The sequence below is a fragment of the Phocoena phocoena genome, chromosome 3, assembly GCF_963924675.1.
Source record: "Phocoena phocoena chromosome 3, mPhoPho1.1, whole genome shotgun sequence".
NCBI lineage: Eukaryota > Metazoa > Chordata > Mammalia > Artiodactyla > Phocoenidae > Phocoena > Phocoena phocoena.
In genome coordinates, this window is record NC_089221.1 from 34,790,041 (window position 1) to 34,817,363 (window position 27,323).

The 27,323-nt window shown below is 39.3% G+C and overlaps 1 protein-coding gene across 1 annotated transcript in view; it reads right to left on the reverse strand.

Moving 5' to 3' along the window:
* Positions 1–1,044: 1,044 nt before the first annotated feature.
* The window catches only part of OXCT1 (3-oxoacid CoA-transferase 1), a 143,062-nt gene continuing 116,783 nt past the window's right edge, over positions 1,045–27,323 (reverse strand). The window contains exons 15-17 of the mRNA XM_065873138.1: positions 13,920–14,000; positions 7,811–7,912; positions 1,045–1,177 (exon numbers count right to left, since the gene is read on the reverse strand). Of these exons, the coding sequence (XP_065729210.1) occupies positions 1,136–1,177; positions 7,811–7,912; positions 13,920–14,000 (225 nt within the window). The 3' untranslated portion in view covers positions 1,045–1,135. The remainder of the gene's footprint in view (positions 1,178–7,810; positions 7,913–13,919; positions 14,001–27,323) is intronic.

Sequence of the window (27,323 nt, forward strand, 5' to 3'; positions counted from 1 at the left end):
GATAAAGCTGAATTAAAAGTACTTTGTTCAAGGAACAAGCCTGGGCATTAGAAATAACACTGTTCTTCAGAAAAAGGCATTCAACATTTAGAAACTTTTCTGAGCAGAAAAAAGAGGCCCTGAAAAGCAAGGATCTTTTTAACTCTGCTGTCACTGTTACTATGGGTTCACGATGAATTACCGCACAGCCCCTTTTGGTCTAAGAGGTGGTGTTGTATAAGAAGCCCACAGTAACAGAGAGAAAGACACTTAATGGTCCCTCTGGATACACACAAATACTGTACGGTTTGAAAATGAGAAAACTGACTAGGTCAGTTAGGCTTATAGCCCTCTTGCTAAAAGCAACTTTAATCTTTGGCAAAGCACAGATGGTTATTTGGTTTGTTTATAAAGGCAACTTCTCGGTTGGATGTCAGCACCAATAGACCCTATACCCTTCGGTCTCTCCCACAAACCAGGTTACTTCTCCCACACAGAGATGTTCCTGTTTGCCTTCTTGGGCATCTACTTAGTTACAAAAAGTGGGGGGCTTAGGAGGGGTGGGAGAAGGGATGCTCTAGGGAAACAAGATGTAATCACAAAATCAGAGGCTCCAAAAAAAAAGACAGAGGAGGCCAAAGGAAAATCATAACCCTTAAGACAGCATTTCTCCTGATTAAAATTCACACAAATGTTATCTTTCAGGACTAGTACGATGCTCCCCTGGGTATACTCTGGGTGGAGTTCATTTTCTCCCTCATTCTTTTTTTTCTACGTGTCATGATTTAGTTAGGAGGGAAAGTACATCAATGAAACTCTTCCTAAGTAAGGGCCTATCTTGGTACAAACTGCACACAATTTAATGTACATACCACAGAAGATGAAGATAAACCCAATGTGAGCACCAACTGTAAATATGACCTTCTCAGCACTTATAAAGCAAATAATATTTTTTTTCTTTTTGTTTTTCATTAAAATGTCACAGTACGCTTGAGAGAACAAAGTCTACATGGCTGTATAAAGCATTAAGATGATAGAAAACTAGTCAAAAACTGCTTGTTAGATATACAGTTATGATTACTGATGTCCTTTTAATAAAATCCTATGTGGTTAAAATGAAAAACACACAGCTTGGGACAAAAGTCTACTCCACATTTCAAATTGCGATCTGCTGCATTGGTATGAGTTTTGGTGAAACCTGGTAAAAGAAAGAGAAATAAATAAGCAACTTATGAAAAAACCTCGTGGTATAAACATCTCTACTTTGAATTTCCAAACCTGAGTGATGTTTGGAAACAAGCAGCCTTCTCAGGAACCTCACCAGGAGTTTCCTCGTTATTTTCCATTCTGAACCACTGAGAAAAAGAATACCTTTTCCATTTACATTTTGTATATTTAGTAGTTCTCAACCTTCTTGCATTATAGCTCTTAAATTAAGGATCATTGGGCTTCCCTGGTGGCGCAGTGGTTGAGAGTCCGCCTGCCGATGCAGGGGATGTGGGTTCGTGCCCTGGTCCGGGAAGATCCCACATGCCACGGACATGCCGCAGAGCGGCTGGGCCCGTGAGCCATGGCCGCTGAGCCTGCGCATCTGGAGCCTGTGCTCCGCAACGGGAGAGGCCACAACAGTGAGAGGCCTGCGTACCGCAAAAAAAAAAAAAAAAAAAAAAAAAAAAATTAAGGATCATTAAGACTCGCAACTAGGAGGAGGTAGGGGAGGAGCCGCGGGAGACAAATAAAGTGTCCAGAAAACCAAACTATCTACTGAAAGGACCACTGAGCTCTGAGATTGATGAAACAGACACAGAGCAAGGCACAAGTTTCAAAATCCTCAAAATAGGTCCAGTCAATTCACAATTTTGTTAAGAGATACTTAATGTAGTCTTTGGATGACAAACTTTTATCAGAAATTTCTGAGCAGAAAAAAGAGGCCCTGAAAAGCAAGGATCTTTTTAACTCTGCTGTCACTGTTACTATGGGTTCACGATGAATTACCGCACAGCCCCTTTTGGTCTAAGAGGTGGTGTTGTATAAGAAGCCCACAGTAACAGAGAGAAAGACACTTAATGGTCCCTCTGGATACACACAAATACTGTACGGTTTGAAAATGAGAAAACTGACTAGGTCAGTTAGGCTTATAGCCCTCTTGCTAAAAGCAACTTTAATCTTTGGCAAAGCACAGATGGTTATTTGGTTTGTTTATAAAGGCAACTTCTCGGTTGGATGTCAGCACCAATAGACCCTATACCCTTCGGTCTCTCCCACAAACCAGGTTACTTCTCCCACACAGAGATGTTCCTGTTTGCCTTCTTGAGCATCTACTTAGTTACAAAAAGTGGGGGGCTTAGGAGGGGTGGGAGAAGGGATGCTCTAGGGAAACAAGACGTAATCACAAAATCAGAGGCTGCAAAAAAAAAGACAGAGGAGTGGAAATGATATAAAGGCAGTAAAAAGATACCAAGTTATTACGAAAAGGAGGTAACAGCATTAAAAATATTAACTATAATTATGTTCAATGTACAAAATAGCAAATATATTCCTAGGAGTCTTGAAGCAGAGAAATATGAGGACAGATCTACATTTAATGGTAAAGGTGGTGGAAGAAGAAACCTAAATATAAGTAGTCTGGCTTAATTTTGACTGATTTTTCACGGTGTAATGGCAGGTACAGATTTCTTCATTTAATCTGGCAAATATCCATTAAGTCTGAGTAACAGGCCCCACGGACAGCACAGTAAGGAATACTAAAATTTAGGTGATTTTTGAGACCTTCAAGGATGTGGCAATTGAAGTGGGTCTAATTTGCCTTCCAAAATAAACACTTAATATTTTTTTAAATGAATGAATGAGTGACTGGATTAGATAAACTTCCAAGAACTAGAAGAAAGGTTTCTAATAGAGGTTAAGTCGGTATTAAGAATAGAAGAAGGCAATCATTTGGCTTTGATGAAGTTAAATATTTCTAGTTCATTTGTAAATTGTTTATATAGTCTTCACAGTGTCGAGAGTTAATGCCCCCTTCTCCATTTTTCTACCTAAAGAATGACATGTCTAGAATAAAAAGGATAGGAATGGCTTGGTACATATCCATATCTTAGGATAAATGAGAGCTCATTCAGACTTGCCAGCTCCGAGAACAGATATATCATAATAGACAAAGTAATAGACATTAATAGACAAAAGTCACAGCCCACATTTGCAGAGATATTCAACTCTACTGAAAAGAATAAAGATATATGGGCTCCGAGTATTTAGAAAGTGTGTCTCACAAACTATCGATTTTCTTTTTTTAAACAACAGAGCAACTGTGGAAATAATTTAATGAAATAAAACTCTTTTTTGACAACAGATCAATAGGTGATTAATGCCATAAAGCACTAATGGGTGCTTTATGGCATTACCTTTAAAAGGAAACTGGACACCTTGATTCTTTAAACTAAACATCTGATCCTTCTCCTTGTCATGTTGGCCCTATTTTCAGCTCTTAGTATCATTTATATCCTCAGTGTGGAACTTGACTTTTATCAGAAAAGAAGATGAACCTTTATGTAGACTGACTTGGCCTGTCTATTTTTGTACAGAAAAACATCTACTGAACCTCCATTTTTCATCTGTTCTCTCACAGTCTCATCAACATTGTAAGTCCATGTAAGCTGAAGCAGATTATTCTTCCAAAGTGATCTACAGGCTATGCACAGGACTATGTGATTTAAATGCATAAGATAAGCTAACGAGTTGTCTTCCCAGTCCATTGAAATCCAAAGAGTATACTGTTTAATGGTATACTGGTATAATGCCAGTTCATAATAGATATTGAGAGTACAAATTTATTCAACTTGGCAAAGAATGCTCACAGCTGGCTTCTTTCAGATTCCACTGCAAACATATAAATAGGCAGGATTCTTATTTGATGTTTTGCCACTGGTGGTTTAGGTGTATTCCTACCTAGAGAACAAGACCAAGGCCCCTAGGAGGAGGAACTATACCAATTTGTTCTATTTTACTCACGTTTCATAGCTCAATATGGGACATACACTTGGTGTTTAATAAATAATCATGGACGACTAATAACCTCTGGAAGCTTATTCTACCACATGATGTTCAACTATGGATTCAATTTACTTAAAAATTTTTAACTTAAAAAAGAAACAAATATTCTAGTTTAAAAAGGTCCACAGACATATATAGTAAAGAAAAACTTATGTAACTCAAGCATGCATCAGAAAAGAAAGAAATGAATAACCAATTGAATTAACTACTCACTGAAAAAGATACTTTGCAGATCATGGAATTTAAGTGGTGGAATGTCACCTTTCTTTTTTCTTTCTATTTGACCCATCAAATAGCTGGCAGTAACACACTAAGTGATGCAAGTATAGCCCAAAAAATTTAAAGAAATTTAACATTTTCATTAGCTTGTCACAGCTATAATATGAGGAACTGTGCAGTATCACTCTGACTCTTTGAAAATGAATTATTACTGGATATTTATTTGAGAGACAGAATGTTTTCAAAATGTGAGTGCCCTGGGAAAAAAATAAACCAAAGGACTCCTTAATTATAAAAATGTTGGGAGCTAGTAGCATTAAAGAACAACAGAAAAGCATTTCTGCACAGCATCACAATCAAGCATGTGTAGAGGGTGAACATGTGTGTATGGCTCTACCCAGCAACAGTGCTGGGGTGGAGCATTTATTCCCACTTCTCACATTCCCTTCCATGTGGAGGGACACCTATTAGTGTAATACTCTGGCCTCAAGTGTGTCCCTTAATGGCTCAACTAAATGATGATTTGGGCAGAGGAACTGGGGTATGTGAAACTCAGCCCAACTCTTCTTCCTCATCGGGATCAGCCTTCTGTAGGCAGCACGTGCTCTATTTTGCTCTCAGTCACATGGAAAGAAGCTCAGCAGTAAGGACTTGCCCTTGTGTAGAAGGCCTATGATTTTCCATGGCTGCCTATAACTGGGAGCTGAAGTCTTCCCCACTTCAGGGGCTCGTATCTGGGAAGGCTTTTGTGGCTGTACACCAAAGCCCCATCCTTCATTCTGGGCTTTATAATGATGATGTTTTTAACCTCAAATTGTCCAGCTCCCTTATCTCTCTCAATAGATTCGGAACTCAATCCCCAAGAAATATAGAGGGAAGTCCCTTTCTTTATAACAACTGCATTTTGAAGGACAGTGATGGTATGGAGCAAGATCTCTGTCCATTATGGGTTGGCTTCTCTTGCTGTGAACTACTCCTGACCAGAATTTTATTTTAGAAGTGTGATGAAGGTTCCAGAAATATAGTCAATATCTGCTTTTTTTTTTTTTTACAAAATTTCCACAGCTTCCTTTGGAGTTCTAGATATAACATGACCCTTAAGAGAGTTTCCTCCTAATTGAAAAGAAAACTCTTTTCAGCTGGCACTATGGTTACTACGAATTTTTTAAGAAGCTATTTCGGGTGATACCTAAGGGACACATTTTCCTTTCACATTTTTTGTTGTTTTTGTTAATTGCACTGTGGCACACAGGAAAGTCTTAGTGATTCTTTTTTTTTTTTTTAATGCCCAAATAGTTCATTATAACTATTATTTTTAATACCCTGAAACAACAATTTTGTCATGCCCTGTTATCTGATGCTGTCATATCTTGTCTTTTTCTTTGAAATTCTCAGGATTTTCTCAATCAGCTTATATTCACATTCTGTATCCTTTGCCCATACACTTGTCCATATTCTTACGTATAGAGGACCTTTTCCAACACATGTTCACAATTACTTTGACCTAGGTTTTTACTTTTTTTTCTTTATGCAACAACCTGTCTAACTATCCTCTTCTAGAATGTTCACTTCTCGGTATACAGTGAAGGCTGAGAAATAGAAATCCTTTCTCAAACAGAAATCTTGAGCAAGTTGTAATGTAGTCAGATATAGAGTAAAATGCTACCTATGCAGTAATAATCTTATGAGATGTCTTCTGAATTTTGACATGGAATACCTCTGAATTATCAAATAAAGAGATGTTATCCCAATGTACTTTTATTATTAAATGTATCTTACTGATAACCCAGCTATTAGGCAAAACATCTTATTAATTAGAACACTCCAGACCCTAGCCTTACAAAGATTTTGATACACATGACTTCATCTGTCAGGGTCTTAAAGAGATGCCATTGATCATCAGATCCTCAAAATCCAGTTCTTCCGTCAAGATGGTTTAGCTGATACTACACCTTTTCAGGGCAACACTGACATAAAAATTAACATTTCATTTCAACAGCCTAATTTGGAGGAAACAAGATTACATGTCAATGTCAAAAGAGAAGGAGGGGTGGTACTGTGATAAAAGAGGGGCCATAGAGATATTTTTCAATGTATCAAGATGTGGAAACTAGCACTTTAAGAAAAAGCAAAAACAGTAAAAATACATCTTTTTCATTCCTGATTTACCTACGTGACTAAAAAAAAAACCCAAACCTGATAACAATGAGGATCTTTTTTGCAATTCCCTTTTGCAGCAGAGACTGGAACATTCTATAGATCTCAAAAATGCTATCTGCTGAAGAAGAGACTAACTCATCCACATAGGGAAAAAATATAAATAGCTAATTAAGTAAGAAGAACTGTTTGCTTTTATCACTGGAGTAAGGAATTCTAAACAGTTAAACTATAAACAAATCCCATTTTTTACCCCCTGGGGTCATTGAAAAGTTAATTAAAGATGAGCTTTTCATGTAAGGTATTGTTGGAAAGCTTCTTTTTTTCCAAAGGGAAATTCAAAAAAAGGTTAATAGACAAAGACCTTCATATAATACCAGAAACAATTATATGTGGATAATGAATTATGCAGCAAAATTGTTTTTACAGACATTTGTTACACACTGACAGGTACCAGCCAAGCATGTAGTACCTAAGGAAGAAATGTATGAAATACATGCATGATTTATCAAGTAGGTTTTATTAAATTACCTTCTCCAGGATGGGTAGCTGCAATATCTCTTCTCATCATAAATATATTTCATTTTAACACATAGAGCTGTTCTTAAAAAGTTATGTGAGAAGTAAAGTCTATTTCTTCATTTTCTCAGACACATTTCGACTTTACATTTGATTAACTTCAAATGGACTGAGCTGTCCTCTTGACCCCCATTAGGTAGGCGATTGGTGATTCATAAACAATCACTTATATTAAAGGGCGATTATTTATATTACAGTATTATTCTCTTAGTTTTAAAAAGGGATTTGGAGATTTCTTAAGTGGATACTCCCCTGATGTTCTTATTTGCTTTGTAAGTCAGAGTTTTAATGCACTAAGTTTTTCTTCAAATACAGAGAATACCTATTTTGTGACTATAAATCTGGTGGTGTCAAAAGCTCGACATTCTAATATCTACAAGGGATGGAACAATCAGGCAAAGAAGTCAATCAAAGAGAAAGTCATAAGTCATAGATGGGTTTAAAAATAAGGAAGTACCGTTTCTCTGAGTGTGGCTCGCATTTTTTAGTTAATTAAGTTTGGCCACAGCTGATACGTAACCCAAGAACAGAGGATTGCAAGGGACTTGACAGAAAGTAGCTTCGAGTTGAAGCTCAACCTGCTGTTTCCAGCAGCTCCTGGTGTTTCCTCCCCCTTCTGACTCCTGAGCCAGACCCTGGCCCATGAGCCACAGCCTGTTCCTGCTGCCACCTGCTCTCAGCAGAGGCACCCTTCCTTCCACTCCTGTTCTCTGCTAAGGTCAACTCCAAAAATGATCACAAATTAATGGTTCATGTCGCATAAACACCCATTAATCAAGCTCAGGATATAGGACAAGTGGCTGGATTTGTTCACAGAAACACTTACTGCGAAATCGCACCCAGTGCTCTTTTTTATGTCATCCACTGTCAGGCCTTCCCAGAGTTCAATCAGAGTCAGGCCTTTCTTGTTGTCTACGTCAAATACAGCCTGTAGAAGTCAAGAAAATGACAATGACAATTTCTATTATGGTAATTATTTTATAGCACAAAACAGAAATAACCTCTCAAGTTCTTTAAGGAGAGAAAAGACTCAGGATAAAAGACTGAAAATCAGCAATGAAAAAACGTAAACCGTAACTGCTATATTTTGGTGAGAATAAATGCCAACTCCCTAACTGGCAGTTAGGGAGCTCTGCTGATGCCAGAAAATAAGTGAATGTTGACTATTGATGGCATTTGCTACTATAATAACCAGGTTTTTTTAAACTTTCTTTTTGTTAGATCTAACACTTTGGGTCAAAATTTCAATTTGATGATGAATAATGATTTGAAGAAAGAAAAGAATGAAGAAAAGCAGGGAGGGAGGAGGTATTTGGAAGGTGAAAGCACAGGGATGATGGGGGAAGCTGATCAATGCTTCTGGGTAAACTACAGGAAACAAAAGAAGGTGCTCTGAAGTAGCTAGGAGTAATTATAAAGGGATAGCGGGCCCTGAAAGACCACCCCCATCCCCAGGTAAATAGTAAAGCTTTCCCTTTAAGTCCTATGAAAACACATAGATCCAAAAGTAGAGCATGAGAATCTCCCTCTGGTATGGAAATCAAATGAAGATGCTTATGTTTAGGACAGCATGAGAAGGCTCACCTCACCCTAAATATTGCACGACAACATTCTGGTTGGTAACACTAGGTGATGGCAGTGCCAACTGGTATAGCTTGACCCAAGCAACCTGTCATGTCTGATATAGAACGCACATGGTCACACTCGGTAATATGACAACTTGAGTGGAAGGGACCAACAAAATCATGTAATACAACCTCCCACCCAAGAATTCTTTAAAACGTTCTTCTGAGATGGTCACTAGGGCTCTGTTTAGAAACTTCCAGTGGTAGGAGGCTCACTGTCTCAGGCAGATTGCCTGTTGATAGGAAGCTCTAACTGCAAGAGCCATAACTGCTTCCCTATGACTTTCACTCACGGGCTCTACAGTAAGTTGTCCTCCCATGCAACAGGCACTGTTCCCTCTTTCAGTTGTCATGGTTAGTCTTCCTCAGACTTAAATATTATTCTTTCCAGATTGCTCCTCTCCTCTGGGTTTACCTTAAATTCAACTATTATTTTCAGGCTTAGAATCTTTATTTTCAGCTAGCTTGGAAGTCAAACCCTAAATTGTCATTTTTAAACACACTCCTGGTTAGGAGGCTATTAAGAAGACACAGCAGTGTGTACTCCAATATAAAGTTTTAAAAAATGTTTAAATAAAAATAAAAAAGAAGACACAGCAACATGCAGAGCAAGGAACGCTGGCTTTCAAGGTGGACTGGAATTCCAGCTCTGCCAACACTAGCTATGCAATCTTTGGTGAACCTGTCTTCAGGTTCACCTGCGTGTGTAGATGGATATCAAACAAACCTACTTCCCAAGATTTTTATACAGGACAAATATAATAACAAACCTACTCTGAGCAGCTGGCCTCATGCCTGGGACATACAGCAAGGGCACCATAGAGGCATATGCTTTTCCTTAACAGCTTAACTTACTGTCACTTGTGCATGAACCCAAATCAAAGCCCCCAAATGCTTATTTGTATCCAGTTAATTGATATTTCTCCTCAGGAGGAAAACATCAAGGGGACCAGTGATACTTGCCTTCTCTGTTTGTTTGATGAATTCATAGATAACCTGGTTGATTTTACTGGAAAAGATTATTTAAATCTAGGAGGAAATATTTCAGCAAACTTCTTTTTTGTTTGCACATTTTTATGTTCCTAAAGAAACATTTTTTAGCAGAAATGTATTTTGAGGGGGAAAAAAATGCTCATCTAGGAATGTCCATATGCTTCAGTACATTATTCAATTCCCAAATGACAATTACAAATTTTTTGTGGTACGTGGGCCTCTCACTGTTGTGGCCTCTCCCGTTGCGGAGCACAGGCTCCGGACGCGCAGGCTCAGTGGCCATGGCTCACGGGCCCAGCCGCTCCGCGGCACGTGGGATCTTCCCGGACCGGGGCACGAACCCGTGTCCCCTGCATCGGCAGGCGGACTCTCAACCACTGCGCCACCAGGGAAGCCCACAATTCTTTTTTTAATTGGACACTTTTCCTTTGCAGAAAGTGTGTCTGGAGCATCATTCATACTGATTTTCTTTCCCCTGTATTATGAACAACTACAAATTTATCAAAATGGAACAAATAAGAGAAAAAGAGCCTTTGGGGTGTGTTATTAAGAACAGGGAGGAAGAGGATTTGGGGAGAAGACAACTTTGGTATCATGAATATAAGACTTCAGTGATTGAGAAGATAAAATCTATGGCAAATGACTTACTGCTTTTAAAAACCTTTAATGAACACCTTTATCAATCCCTAATTAGCTCTCAAGGTCAAGGTCCCTAATTTCCTCTCAAGGAAAACTAAGCATCTATGATTTTTAAAAATGGGAAATTTACTTTTGAAATATTTAGGAAGATTTCCATTTAGTGGTATAAAGTGTAAACAAAAACTTGATAAAAATGGACACTAAAACCTAAAAGCTACAATCAATTGTTCAACTGCCAAGAATAATATTTCGACTACTCTGTTTCACAGATGATACTTTTATTATTTTTTCACCACCATAACAGGCTGCATTACGGATAAAGCAGTCAGTCACAGCCCAAGTGCTGGTGAGGAAGGCCTCTTTCATCACATCATTCTAGCAACACGAAACCAAGAAATCAGGGTCATAACATCTCCAAAGCCTCTTTCAAATGGCAGGCAACTAATGGAATTTTCCTTAAGAGCTGAAAATGGAATTCTAGTCCCATATCACTCTGGCAGAGTGTCCAGAGTCAATGCCCTTAATGGCACTGCAAAATTTATTAAACACCTACAGGATACGGCACAGGGGTAAACGCACCACTCCTTTCCCTGGGGCACTCGAAGTTCCATATGTAGCTGCCTTTCACTTTACTCCTTTTTGCTACACAACACCATCTGCCGTTAAGCCTCCAATTATCCCCGTCTGCTAATGAGTTCACACATCCGTTCCAGTGATGACTTCTCTGAGCTCCAGGTGCCCGCGGATGTTCCGGATGTTAACTTACTCCGGAATATCAAATTGAGTATGTTCAAATGGCACCTATTCTTTTCCTGCCTCCCCTTGCTCCTCCCTTTCTCTTCCTACAGACCCAGCCTTCATTAAGGATACAACAGGTCGACCATGCCTCTAGCCAGAAAATTCAGGAATCACCTCTGCCTTAGCAACCACTTCCCATTCATCATCGAGTTAGGTTGAGTCCATCTCCTAAATCTCTTTGAAATCTCTCTTTCTGTCTTGTGGTTAAGGACCTTGATATTTCTGGCCAACATAACTGAAGGAGTCTCATCTCTTCTCCCCCTACTCTACATAAAAGCCACAGGGCTCTTTGTAAAATGCAAATCTAATCAATGGTGTCCCCAACTATTAAAAATCACTGAAGGGCTCCCAAGTGCCTTCCAGATAAAACCCAAATTTCTTAACAAGACATTCACACTCCTTTATAATTTGGTCCCTTACTGGCTTTTCACCTTCAGCCTTCAGAATCTCTGGCCATGCCCTCACTCCACATTATCCCACTCACAGGTCCTTGAGTAAACTCTGTTTTCTTAATTCCTCGAGGACCCTGCCAATGTTTCTTCCCTTTGCCTAGAAGGGCCTCTTTGGTCTTATTCTCACTTATAAAACTACTTATCTTTCAAGAGTCCTCACTCAATCTATTAATTTTCCCATTGAGAAAAGTACAGTATTTATTCAACAGGCTTTCACTGTGTATGGGTCAAGCATTATCCTAAGTGTTGGACAAACAGTGATGAGCGAGACAGGCAGAGAGCTCAAAGGTTATTTCAATACAGTGATCAGTGCTGAGTTAGGGTAAGTACTAAGACTCACGGAAGCACCCAGAAGACTTGGGGAGGGATAAGGAAGACTTGCCAGTGAAGAAATTATATAGCTGAGACATAAAAGATGAACAGGAATTAGCCAGACGGTTGGGGTGGGGAGAACATGCCAGGGAGAGAGACAGGATGTGCCAAGTCCCAGAGAAGCATGGCGGGGGCGAGGGCAGGGGATGCAACATAGTGCACACAACATTCAGCATGGCTGAAGGAGGGAGAATGTTAAGGCAAAATGAGAGAAGCTGAGCCTGGAGGAGAAAAGATCCAGACTGGGAAAAAGTTAATATTAGACACCACGCTCCCCAGGCTGTTAAGCAACCTTCCTCTATGTTCTCAGCTCAGCATTTGGCATGTCTCTCTCTCATGGACTTTATTAGTGAACCTCTAATACAGGCTGGTACTGTTGCTGTCTACTCTCCTTGAATGTGCTCCTTGGGGGCAAAGACTGTCCTCCTTTCTGTATCCACTGTTGGCAATAGTCGGCTTCAGAGAAGGAGCTTAAAAATGCTTATTATATGGATAAATGTATGAAACAACAGTGTGGATAGAAAGGGTAGAAGATTTTTTTAAATGGCAGTAAAGTTAAGTAATGTATGAGTAATGGCAAGTAATGTATGAATAATGTCATGAGAAAATGTAGGTATTAGATGGTAAGTGCCAAAATGAAAGGTGGACCACTCTGAAGATGAAGTTGTGAGTGCTAAGCTATCTGAAGCCTCTTCATGATGAATATGGAAATTGCATTAGACTTAAGGGATGGATAGGATTTGGACAGGTAGAGTTGAGTGGGAGTTGTTGCACGTAGAAGCACTAAACTGGTAAGAACAAGGTCAGGGCATATGTGGAGTGGGGATGTAGGGAGAGGGCTTACCTGGGGGAAGAGGAAGATCAGGGGTAAAATGTTGCTGGAATTATCCTTAGAAGCTGTACCACCTTACTTTATTAAAGAAAACAGGATCAAGGACTGTCTTGTCTTTGATTTCAAAGTAATGGATTCTTTTCAACCAGTCCTGTCCATGGTTTTGGAGGGGTTTATGAAATGATAAGACTCAAGGAATAAATGGTGAGATAAAATATTCTGCACTTTTACCCACTTTTTCTTCTCTACACGTCATCTTTATGGATTCCACATAAACAACCCTAGAGGAAGGCACCATTTAGGATAGAACTCTCCTTAAAATGTGGCTTCTGAAAAGTATTATGAGCCTTCTAACCTACTTCAAAAGGCTGTTTTAGGGTGCTTCATACCATACCTGAATGAGGGTTCTAAACCAGATTAATGCCAAAAGGAACAGCATCATTAAGAGAAAACAAAGGAACAAATGCTGATCTAGAGAATTCTGTTTTGTGGTTCATCAAGATACTGAATCAAGAAAATGACACCCTTCTAGCTCATTTATGAGAACTATGTCATTCCAACATCTTAGGCTCAAATCTGGGTCAGAAAGGTGACTGTAGCAACCAACAGTGATGTTTCTCTCTGATCTGAGCAGTTTCAGTTGTACCATTAACCAATATTTTCTATTTAGGAAGATAAAATCTAGAGGTGCACTAAAATGGCTGGTGCGTTCTAAAGTCTGCTTTATAAAAGAGGGCTGAACGCATGCAAGAACCAAAGAATAGATTTCTTGGTTCACTGTGGGGCCTGTATTGCAATTTGCACCTAAATGATTAAAACCTAATTTTTACTGAGTTTCCTAAAATGAGATCCAACAATTTGTACTTGTGATTTGGGAAAGCAAAGAAGAAAGGTAGTCTTAACTTTGTATATATCATCCATTTTAATAGCCCAAGTATAAGGATCAGTACAACTTTTATTATATCACACTGTCAAAGTTACCAAGGACAGTATTTCAATTCTGTGTATGTATATGCATATTTCCAGAGAATTTCACATTAAGAATTCTACATCTAGAAACATTAAATTGATGAATCTTCCTATTAGGTCTACCCACGGATTAAATTAATCCTATGACTACCAATATAACACACTTTTAGAAGGTAACAAAAAAGTTCTAAAATGCTTATAAAAAAAAAAAAGGTGGTAGACATTTAGAGGAAATAAAAGAGAAAGGCACTTTACCTTTTCAGTAATGATGCGGTTGACACATTGTTTTCCTGTCAGTGGTAATGTACATTTCTCCATGATTTTATGTGCATTGCCCTGTTTGAAAAAAGAAACATTAAAAAGAGTAATTACGAACCAATTCTTATTTAGAATTGGTATAACACAGGACAAACAGGAACTGTCAGATAAATCGTCTCCTAAGTACAGTCTGTTTGAAATCTTTGCCCAGTCATGCTTTTACTTTCTTTCTGGAGGCAGCTTGTGTCCCTAAGATAATTTAGGGAGAGTGCCAAATGAATAGCCAAAGGCATAACTGATTTAGTTGGGAAACATCCTGCCGCAGATCTGACCCCTCAAGCCTCAGCCCTTAGATCATATGATGGAGAAATTTCACTTCTAGCATCCTGCTAATTTTTCTCTTCCAGGGAATGGTCTCCTTGACAAATGACCTATTATTTACCGAGGGTAGGAAGCATACACAGAATGCAAATGCATAATATACCTTTTTTAAAAAGTTTTAATTTTATTTGTTAAAAACATAACATATTCACAGAAAACAGCAGTTCTTGCCTCCCTTCTGTATGCTTAGACCTGCTCTGAACAGAAATCAAAATTCAATTTTTTTAGCATTTACTTATGTACTATTTTACATTTTCTTCCTACCTCTGCATTTAAAATTTTTTTTAAGTTTATAATAAATTTTACTTTATTTTCCATTATGGTTTATTACTGTATATTGAAATATAGTTCCCTGTGCTATACAACAGGACCTTATTGTTTATCCACCCTATATGTAATAGTTTACATCTGCTAGTCCCAAACTCCCAATCCAACCCTCCCCTGCCCACCCCCCTTGGCAACCACAAGTCTGTTCTCTATGTCTGTGAGTCTGCTTCTGTTTTATAGATAAGTTCATTTATGTCATACTTTAGATTCCATATATAAGTGATATCATATGGTATTTGTCTTTCTCTTTTGACTTACTTCACTTAGTATCATAATCTCTAGGTCCATCCATGTAGCTACAAATGGCATTATTTCATTCTTCTTTTTATGGCTGAGTAATATTCCTGTGTGTGTGTGTGTATGTGTATACCCCACACCCTCCTTATCCATTCATACACACCCACACCCACATCATCTTTATCGATTCATCTGTTGATGGACATATAGGTTGCTTCCATGTCTTGGCTGTTGTAAACAGTGCTGCTATGAACATAGGTGTGCATGTATCTTTCGAATTAGTTTTGTCTGGATATATGCCCAGGAGTGGGACTGCTGAATCATATGGCAACTCTACTTTTAGTTTTTTGAGGAACCTTCATACTGTTCTCCATAGTGGCTGCACCAATTTACACCAACAGTGTAGGAGGGTTCCCTTTTCTCCACACCATCTCCAGCATTTGATGGCCATTCTGACTGGTGTGAGGTGATACCTCATTGCAGTTTTGATTTGCATTTCTCTAATAATTAGCAATGTTGAGCATCTTTTCATGTGCCTATTGGCCATCTGAATGTCTTCCTTGGAAAAATGTCTATTTAGGTCTTCTGCCCATTTTTTGACTGGGTTGTTTGTATTTTTGTTATTGAGTTGTATGAGTTATTTGTATATTTTGGAAATTAAACCCTTGTTGGTCTTATTGTTTGTAAATATTTTCTCCCAGCCTGAAGATTGTCTTTTCATTCTGTTTAAGGTTTCCTTTCCTGTACAAAAGCTTATATGTTTGATCAGGTCCCATTTGTTTATTTTTGTTTTATTTCTATTGCCTTGGGAGACTGACCTAAGAAAACGTTGCTAGGATTTATGTTCTCTTCTAGGAGTTTTATGCTGTTGTGTCATATATTTAAGTCTTTAAGCCACTGTGAGTTTATTTTTGCGTGTGGTATGAGGGTGTGTTCTAACTTCATTCATTTACATGCGGCTGTCTAACCTTTCCAATATCACTTGCTAAAGAGAAGGTCTTTTCTCCATTGTATATTCTTGTCTCCTTTGTCAAAGATTAATTGACCACAGGTGTGTGGGTTTATTTCTGGGCTCTGTATTCTGTTCCATTGAGCCTCTGCATTTTTTAATACTATGTTGACCAGACTATTTATTTCCTAATTAATCAGCTTTAGATATTATCTACTAACTTCTTATTGGGGTGTATGAAGACTTTCTTACAAACCCCCATCCTTCATTATGTTCAGTTCTCCCAGCATAGCTATATCACAATTTGTAGGTAACTCAATAGTCAGAATTTACACCTGCTGACAAAACGGCTATGTAAAATGGCTCATTGCTGGGCCAGGCAGTGTAGAAAACCATGATTATATTCACTTTCTCATATAGTGATTTGCTTTTCCTGGAATTTGTCTGAGCCTCAGTTTGCTCATTGGTAAAATGTGTGCATTGGTCTATAGTCACATTTTTTCAAAGTTTCCTTTAGCCACAGTACACTTTTTTCAAACATAAAAGAGGGACTGAGAGTGGAAAGCAGGCTTTCACCCATTAACCCCCTTCCCCCACCCCCTACCACCCCCCAGTATAGAGGTGGCCTCTGGGTCACATCTATGGAGCACAGTGGAAACATTAGCTCTGATGATTCGATCTTCAGATCATTTTCTTCTGATTATGATTCAGCTCCTTTCTAAGTATCAAGCACCAGGAGCCTAAATTAATATTTCCCTTGAGGCTGAAGGCTAATTTATCACATTTTAGATCTTCTATTAAAAATGGTAAAAATGCTTCTATTGCTTCCTTTTGGGATATGAAAGCACCACACGTGATGTCATCATCATCTTTAGCCATCTCAATGTTGTACCTTCTGAAATATGCACCACTACCTGGTTTACTTCTCTCTCAAAACTGCTGCTATACCAAGTACGATCAGAGGCAAGAGATTTCAAATAACTGGGCTTAATTAAGATTTTACTGCTTGTAATAATCTGTCAACTCACCAACATACTAGTAATTAAGAGGTTTTAGTATATTTAACCCAGTGTATGGCATAAAAGATACTCAACATTTTTTGAATGAACGAATGGGAAGAAAAAGGGAAGTCTATTGGGAATCTTGGGTGGATTTCAAAAGAAGACAAACTCTATTACTTTAATTTAGTCAAAAGTAGTGCTAAATACACATAGAGTAGATAGATGTTATACCTTTAACAACAAGTTATATGCTTCTGGGTCTTAATTTGTAAGACAATTTATAGCTGTAGAAATGAAACCTCATTTTTGCATCATTTTTAATGATCCATTTTCATTCCCAGATTTCAAAGAAAGCTTGCACGTGTCACAGAAGCTTAACTAAAGAGCTGAAATTAACGATGAACATTCGAACTTCAATAGTTGTCAGGACTCCTTACACTTAATATAACTCAAATAAGACATGTCACAATGAATTCCAGGTTTGCCTGCGAACAAAGTGAACAATCTGTGGGCCTCCAAAGAACATTTTCTGCAGGGAGCTCTTACTTTGTTCTCATTATTTGAGCAAGATCTACACCTGGTGTGAAAGCAGCCACCTGGATTTCAATGAACAACCAACGCTGGTTTAGGATCAAGCGTGTATTTCAACTGACGGAATTAACTGTGCCCTACCAACAGAGACCTTTTAGAGACCCTTTTCCATGTAAACAGTATAGCTCAGTGGTTCAGAGTGGAGCCAAAGGACCTGAGTGCAAAGCCTAACTCTACTCCACACTAGCTGGGCAAGGTTCCTGTGTCTGTGCTTATCCATCGCTTTACCTCAGGGGTTATTGTACGTGTCCAGTACTTAGCAGGTGCTCAATAAGTTTGCGCTGTTTTTATAACCTATAATTAACATTCCTACAATCTACCAGGGAATTCTTCAGGAGCTCTTAAGTTCCTAAACGAAGTTGGACATAGAATTACACAGAAAATGGCCTAAACAGAATTCCTGAAAGCCACAAAACTAATGAAACGGCAACACGTATTTGGGGGCAAACCATATGGCTGGCCTAGGAAGCTGGCACCAAGAGTATTCTTGCAGTGAGAACAGTGTAGCTAGATGACTCCATTCACTCTGAGCTTCAAGACATAACACAGATCAAAGATAAAGAGAAAACGGGATGCAAAGAGAGATTAAAGAATGTCACAATTTCAGTATCCAACAATAGGTTAGCTATGAAGCCAAAATATGACTAACGCCCACTTGAGCATTCTATTCTAACCATGCCAGGCTGAGCCTTACCAAGTTCTATGATTCACAAAGGAGGAACAATCACTGCGTTTTTAGCATTTAAAAATAAATCCTGAAAAAGAGATGCAGTGTAGTGTGGTAGCAAAGAACACTATATTAGGAGTCCAAAGACCCGGTTTTGAATCTTAACTCTGCCACTTAATAGTCATTTGGTCCCTTAAATTCTTTGTGCTGTACTTTTCTGTTCGATTGCCTTGTCTTCCTCACCTGATCACGGCAGGAAGAAATGTTCTGCAAGTGCAGTAAAGTAGGAGGGGTTGAATCTACATTCCAATATTTTGGGTGAGTGGGGTCTTGTTCATCCTCATCATTCTGCTTCTTTCTTTCTCCGCGAAGAAAGGTCAGAAAAGGCAGAGGGACGGACACCAAGTGTAGCATTAAAAATTCTCTGACTGGACCCGAGGGCTCTTGATTTTGATATTTCCTTATTTCCTAATTTCACCATAACCTTGGTGAATAGCTAAATCTCTTTCCTCCACCTGCTTCTCTTTTCCCCACTGCATCACTTACAGGCCTCCTGCAAAATCTAGGAATCCACCGTTTTGATTTTGTATGACCGAAGGCGTTAATACTTTCTATTACTTGCTTCATGGTGACCTCTTTTTAATTCGTTATGTGCAATTTATTACTAAATCCTTCAGAAATAAACGACTCTGGTTAAACGATAATAAATTCCCTTGTTATCATTACAATAAGCTTTGTGTTATCAAAATAAACTTAATCCCAAATAAAAAGCTCTCTTTTTTACAACATGATGATTTTTACATTTGATGTCAACATTTCTTTCACCTGAGGCAATGGAGCATTCATGTAAGATTTTGCCTTACAACAAAACCCCATTTTATGCCCATCTTTTTTGTTAAGTATTTCTTCAGTGTGGCTGCAATATATTTCTTCTTTGGGAAAGCCCTAGTGATCAAGTACAAAGAAGGCAAAGTCTAGAAGTTGGTTGATCCTTAAGGGACCGAGTCTTTACGGGTGTATTCACGCCATCTGAAACACACACCACCCTGTACTTCTTCATCCCACGTTTGAATGGCAACACCCTCCCTATTCTACACTTAGCTCAGGTGTCAGCTACCCTGGAGAAACCATCTCCAACATCCCCGATCCAGTGCTGCCTCTCCAGTGTCCCAGGGACTTTCCTAGTCCGGTGCACCTCGTAGGTGCTCCTGTGTCTCCTCTACTCTCCACACATGTTGTAATTGTTGCCCTCTCTTTCCCCACCACTGGACTCTGAAACAATTTATCTTTGTATCTTCCGCAATGAGTAGAGTACTAGACAAACCACAGCGATCAGTAAATGCTGTCTGACTATTATAATTCCTATCCAAGGAACTCCAACAGCATAGGAGCTGTAAAATACCATGTGACTGAGTGGCTATGGACCACTGGAGGCTGCTTTTAGTCCTAAGAAATGTACTTGTACATTCCCAGCATCTCTGAGCTCACTAGGAGGAGTGCAGCTAGCAGAGGTGTGCAAAGGGGCTTACGAAACTTGGGGAGGCAGATAAAGGCATGAGCAAAGGGCGTAGCGAAGACACCTCAAGACTGCAGTATGGGGAGTTCCCTGGTGGTCCAGTGGTTAGGACCTGGCGCTTTCACTGCCGTGGTTCAGATTCAATCCCTGGTCAGGGAACTAATATCCCTCAAACCATGCAGCGCAGCCAAACAAAAAGAAAAGACTGCAGTATGAAACATACAAATGTATAAGTAAACAGAGAAACTGAGTGAATTATACAATACTTATTCTACCTCTTCTGCTTGCTCTCTCCTACAGCTGCAAGGCTTGCATTAATCTGTTGAAAAGCGGGGCTACAAAGGCTGACCTTGGCAAGGGAATACTCCATACTTTGTCTGGTGGCACAATGAAAGCAAGGACAGGTCTCTCTTAGGGCTTGCCAAAATGTCATGGAAGAAGCTGGAGTGCTACCGCCCTTGCCCCTTCCTTCTATACACACACACGAACACACACAAAACAGATGATATAAAAATCGGGGAACGCTGTATTACAAGACCCATGACTGTCACATCACTATGATGATTGATGTGGTGCCCAGAAAAGAAAAATGGGATTTGCTAAAGAAAGAAATTCAAGGTACACAGAATAAAAGGACAAGATGATGATGATATTACTCACACTGAGTTTATCCTCATGGGATATTTTTGGCCTTTACACAGCACCTATTTGGTAGGGATCCCAGCAATCCATATAGGACTTCAGTGGAAAGGCTCGGCTAGCTCTGAAGCAGAGAATGGTTGCTGTTACAAATGGCTTTTATATGTGGATATAATAACAGTTTGTGGTTACACAGGCACATCCTCAGGGGAAGCCTAGCCAAATGAGACAATAGATACAGCAAGCCATTTCCCTGAAAATAGTCTTCAGGGCTTTGAGATCTTAGAATAGAAGGCCATTTTTCTTCAATATAATACAAAAATCTTTATCATGGCCTTTTATTTTCTCTCTAAAGACTGCATCCTATGCTCTCTAGACTAAGGATGGCAGAGCCTAGGACTGAGCAGGAATTATTTTCTCTTTCCATCCATGAATTGCTGTGATACCTTAGAAAGCTGCTCTTAGTGTCAGCTTTCCTATCAAGAACTATGGATGCTCAAGGTCACAGAATTTAAAGTTATTTGCTTAATTAAATTCTGTAAGACATTTTAAAGTGTTTATTGGTTGATGGACTGTGTTCTGCTATTTTCTTCCATTATAACATTTTTTTGCAGGCATGTCCATCATTAAAGGACAAATAAAAAAGACAAAACCATGTAAGGATTTCTATTTTTAATGGTGACTATCGTTTTTTCCCAAACAATCCTAGCCACGAAATAGTTTCATTAACAAATTATAAAATACTGACAAGCTTTTATGAATGGAAAAAAAAATTAAACCAGATGAAACTATGTTAATTACAAATTATCCTAACAAAAGAATACTTTATCTTGTGATACCTTTCAGTGTTGCTGAAAATTATCTCAAGGATGCTTCCAAGAAAGCATTTTTAGCAACTCTTTTATATTTGCTGGCTTTTGGTAACACATTTGGTCCAAAATAAAAAGGATTAATAAATCTCATTTACTTTTTATAATTCCTCTGCACAAAAAGCAAAGACAAGGTAAAACAGTATTCAAGATTTCTAGGGCTTCCCTGGTGGCGCAGTGGTTGGGAGTCCGCCTGCTGATGCAGGGGACATGGGTTCGTGCCCCGGTCCGAGAGGATCCCACATGCCGCGGAGCGGCTGGGCCCGTGAGCCGTGGCCGCTGGGCCTGCGCGTCCAGAGCCTGTGCTCCGCGGCGGGCGAGGCCACAACAGTGAGAGGCCTGCGTACCGCAAAACAAAAAAAAACAAAAAAAAAAGATTTCTATATGACACTGCTATCAGATATGAATTGGACTTAATAAAAATATTATTCACAAAGATTTATTCTCAACTTCATAACGAAAAAATGATACAAATGAACTTATTTACAAAACAGAAACACAGACTCAGACCTAGAGAATGAACTTATGGTTACCAGGGGGGAAGGTTGTGGAGGAGGGATAGATTGGGAAGTTGGGATTGACATGTACACATTGCTACACTTAAAATAGATAAACAATAAGAACCTACTGTATAGCACAGGGAACTCTGCTCAATATTTTGTAATAACCTAAATGGGAAAAGAATTTGAGAAAGAATAGATACATGCATACGTGTAACTAAATCACTTTGCTGTATGTCTGAAACTAATACAACATTGTTAATCAACTATACTCCAATATAAAAATTAAAAAATAAATTACATTTTTAAAAAAGCAAAGACAAGGTAAAACAGTATTCAGGATTTCTATATGACACCTTTGCTATCTGATACAGATTGGACTTAATAAAAAACATTATTCACAAAGATTTATTCTCAACTTCATAACAATATAATTATGACTCTTTTTATCCTTTAGAATCCAGCCCTCCTACTGTAATACAAATAAAAACTAAGCCTGTTTTAGAAATAGCACTCTCATTTATGTTCTCAAAAATAGGTACCAGACCTTTGCCTGTTTCCAATAAATGACAACTATGACTGAATTTCTTTGTTTTTGTGCTCTGAGAGTTATACCCTTAGGAACACATTTCTAGTACACAATACTAAGAACAAAACACTTTCCTTTATATTGTTAGTGGTGATGGTATTTGCCAGACAGAAAAGTTTAGTAACAGAAAACGGAGGGGCTGGGTACATAGGCTCTCAGTTTGCTTTTGCTCTTAATTTTCTACTTGACTTTTATGGGAATGTTTAACCCCTATGAAATTTGGTTGGTTTACCTCTGGAAGGGGAATAATAAGACCTACCTCACAAGAGTATTGTAATGATAAAATAAAGGCAATAAACATGTAACTGCTTGGAAAAAGTTAAAAGTGCTCTATATGTTCAAAGTATCATTATTATTTGAAGAACTAATGAGTTCAACAATTATTGATTCCTAATATGCAGCAGGCATGATTTTCCTTAGTTGTTATGATAGAAAGAGACCCTGCCCTCATGGAACTTCCATTCTAGTGAAGAAAGGAGATGAAGAATCATCAGAAGAGGGGGGAATTCTGTTTTTATAACAGTCAGGGAAAGCTTCTCTGGTACCCTCAGCAGAGGCCTGAGTGAACAGAGGAAGTGAGCCATGTAGATATCTGAGGAAGAGCTTTCCAGACATAGACAATAACAAGTGCAAAGGCCCTGAGGCAGGAGGATGCTTGGAATGTTCCAGAAACTTACAGGAAGAGAGTCTGGCTGGAGCTCAGTGGGCAAGTGGGAGAATCCTAGTAGATGGAGTCAGAGAGGTACTGGGATTGAAGCTGACAAGCCAGGGAGGGCCTTAGGGACAAAGTATAAGGAACTCTGAACTTGAATCTAAGGGAGATGGGAAGCTGTAGAGGGTTTCTGAGCCCAGGAAGAAGTGCTATAACATGATTTATATTTTTAGAACATCATTCCTACCACTGTGTGGAGGATAGACTCTGTGTGTGTGTGTATTTCCACCCAGCTCTTCTCCCTCTGCTCTCTGACAACAGGGACCTAATTGTAAATCCCTCAGCATGCACTGCCCTTTCACACCCCAGTGCCTACTCCCTTGACCTGAAACACACTAGTCCCTTCAAACCCTGCCCCATCCTTCAGATCTCCATGCAAATGCTACATCTCATGGGAAGCACTCTGTTTTGTACACTCTTTCTATTTTAAGTATTGGTTTCTATGACTCTATCCTCATGAGATTCTGACCTGCCTAAAGGAAGGACTATGCCTTTCTATTTTTCATTTCCTCAGACCCTATCATAGTGCCTGACACATAGTAGGCCCTCAATAAATATTTGATGCCTGTATAAACAAGTAAATTAACATACTCACATAAGATAATTCTGCCAAATTTCAAGACAAAGCCTCGAAGAATATACATTTAGTCATTCATCATGTCTAGAGGATGGAAGACGTTAAGCCAGCAAATTCACAAAGTGTTGGCTCATTTATATATGATGGTGTAGAGGTAGGAGTGAGTCAGATAAAGGGGGAAGGGGAACAGAATGTGGAAACACCTAAGAACAGGAAACAACATGAATGTGGAGATCCTAGCAGAACTGAAGCCCTGGAAACAAGGATAAAGTAGGTTGCTGGGGAACTGATGACAAAAGGCTGGCAGGCTAAGGTGAACTAAATAATGTGGACCTAACTCGATCCAGCTTTAGTTTGAGACCAGTCACTTTGGCAGTGGTGTGCTTGATTACCAGGAAAGAGGGTCAGTCTGGCAGGAGGAGAACCTTTGGGATGCTGCAACAGTGACCCATGTAGATGTGACAGGGACCTAAACAAGTAGAAATCCACAGGATGGAGCAGATTACAGGGGTATTGTAGATGCAATATGTACAGTGATAGGTATAGTGGGAGGGGCAGAAATTCCATGAGTACCTTTCCAGAGGGGGGCTGGGAGATGATCACTTCTCCAGTTGAGCTAGCAGATGGAAGATTTTTAGGGGAAACGATGATGATTTCACTTGTATAAGTGTTGCGGTTGAGGTAGCTATGGAACAACCAGGTGGAGGTGTCTAATAGGGAAAAAATATAGTTATAGAGCTCGTTAGAGAATTCCAGTGAGGAAATAAGGATTAGGGAGCCACTGAGTGAAAAATAATATTTGGTGCCAAAGATTTAGAAAGCACCCAAGAAAGGTGCAGAGGGTGAGAAGTACAGAGGGCCAAAGATGAAGTTATGAGGAGTCCTGGAAGGAACTGATAAAGAGAAGGATGGGGCAGCTAGTGACCTAGGTTGGTGGGGCAGCTCTGCAGGCCTCAGCACGTGGTTTACAACTTTGGTTCCAAGGCTGATGTTGCAGTTAAGGCCTTTCTCAGAAGGCTAGAGGGGGACAAAAAATAGTCCAATGAAATCGGCTTTCTCTTTAAGGACATGACCCAGAAATTGCACAAATGCTCAAATCCCATTGACTTAAACTTGGTCACACAGATGAATCTACACGCAAGGGAATCTGGGAAATGTAGTCCATCACTGGGCTACTCTGTGCCCAACTAAAACATGGGAAGATTCTAATACAAAAGGGAAGAAGAGGAGATGGGTAGTAGGGGGCACAATTCTGAGACTGTTTTCTTTTAAATATTTTGCTGATATCTATCTCAACAAGGACAGCTTTGACCAGGGAAAATGAAAAAGGGAAAGAGGTAATTCTGAAACTTAAAGCTTTCAGAAAAGGGCAGGTGTGGATGGGAACATAGGTGAGGATGCAGCATGGGATGATATGATGAACATGACTAGACCAAACTGAGGGAAACTCCTAGCTCTGCCACTTACCTGGACAAGTTTCTTACCTGCCTACATTCCAGCCTTACATCGGAGAGCCGCTGAGAGGTTTATAGATCCAGTATGTACAATGCCACACACAGGGCCTCGCACCTAGTAAAGACTCAAACTCCTACTCCTTTCCTTCATTTCTCCCAATTTTTAGAGGGCAAAAAAAGGACACGCCAAGAGATCAAAAGAAGCTTAAGTAAGAAGGTGGCTAGACACCAAAAACTCTGCCTACTTTGCAATTTTGCCTGGAACCCTGATGTCTAAGCTTAAATGAAAGCCACACTCCAAGGCCAGTCTGGCGCCAGTGCCTGCCACATGTCTCCAGAGGCAGTTTTAAGGCAAAGGAAATGTTATGCCGGTTACTCTAGAGCAACACAAGCAAGCAGCCAGGTTTCAAATACCAGAAGCTGCTGGCTGCTTGCAAAGACTTGCAAGGAAAGAGTTTCCTTTGTCTGATTAAAGCAACATTTTTAAAGGTCAAGTAATACTATATTTATAAGTGACCTGCATCTGTAACCCTACAGACAAGAAAAGGAGCAGAAAGAAAAGCTGCACCTGAAGGCCAGTTGATGGCTCCACCCACTTACTGGGGAAAAAAAAAAAATCAGCAACACAAGAATACAAGATTATATTTCTTTTCTCAGGTTTTAATCTTTCACCGCAAACTTTCTATTCTGTGTCTTAGAAAACTCTGGGGATTCTCCCCCTAGGCTGTTCACTTACTCATAAGGCAGCAGAAGTTACCTGGCATATCTAAAAGAACAGGTCATTAACTGGAGAGGCCACCAGGAGTGAAAGACCTCGCCTCTCTATTTCCTTTCCAACCTCTACCAACCTTCAGGCAGACAAAAGATGCAGGAAAGAAGTGGTGAGGTCCCCGTGTTCCCTTGAGTTGGGCCAATAACAGTAAGTCCAGATGAACAATGTACAGTAGCAACCACACATTCTGGGACCAAGAGTACAAAGTGAAGATGGCAAGAAAAGAAACTTCTGTTGGTTAGTTTTCAAGGTTATCTATTAAGTATAAACAAATCACTATTATTATTTTAATCACAAATATATTTTTTGTTAGTTTGTCCAAATGAAAGTATGTAGGGAAAAATATCTAACTTCAGTTCTGGTCTAAAACTTAGTGCCAATTTCCCCACTGAGAGAAGAAGAAGAAGAAACGCTAAAAAACATTATCTTGCTTCTATGAAAAGCTTTAATAAGGGACTTCTAATTGGAAGTTTGAAGCACAATTTTTCCTCTGTCAGAAATTCCAGCTGAGGAGAAAGAAAACACTTTGGGGGAAAAAAAGAGAGAGAAATACAGGCCTAATGTTTTGAAAACAAATGCACAAAAATAATCTGAAATGAGTCGGACTTCAGTGCCTATGTGTCAACATTAAAGTAACAGCAAAAGGAAAGTCGGAAAGAGTTTTCTCCAAATGGACATTATGTTCCAGAAAACCTTTGGATTTGATTTGCATGCACGGCATCCTTTTGCCTCCGAAATGAAGTATTTTGGATGCTTTTGCCAGGCATCATCGCTCAGTAGTCACCTGTGTTGGTTTCATTTCTATTGTCCCATATTTACGCTTCACTGCTCACTTCACTGTTTACTAAGCAATTTATGATAATTTCATATTTATTACAGTTTTCACAATGAAACTGTTTCATGGCACCCATCACTCTGTAACAGAACTCCCTATGGGAAGCAAGTCGGATGCAAATCTTCCAGATCCACACTCTCCCACAATGCTGCATCACAAAATAAAAAAGGGCAAACAACTACCACTTCCACTCAAAATAGCAGGTATCAAGGTGAGAACAGGTAGCTTTTGTTTTAAAACTAAGAATTATAAAGGAGAATGAGCAAAGGTATAGAGGGTGAAGAGGGTACCTGACACCCAATATCAACTTTGCAAATCATCAGAAGCCCAGGGATTCAGGTGGGGAAGGCAATTAAGCTCAGTTGTTTCAAAGACAATGACTTGGGATAGGAAGAAAGTCATACTGATAACTCGGTATTTAGAAGACTGGGCTTTGGAGTCAGAGGTATCCAGGCCAAATCTCAGTTCCACTAGTTGTGTGACCTCAGGCAAGTTACTTAACCTCTCTGAAGCTCTGTTTCTGGACCCACAAAAATACTTATATCAAGTTCATGGGCTTTTACAGGCAAACATACACAGAGAGCTTAGTGCACAGTAAACTCAATGAATGGGAGCCATCACTATTACAGGCTGATGATATCATCATTAAATGTAAGTGCCATGCGGTCAATGATTCTTGTCTAGTTTTGGTCATTGCTAAATTCCAGCAGTGCCCCCCACATAATAGGTATTCAATAAACACTCAACGATTTATCAAAATAAAAGTATAATATTCTTCAGAATAG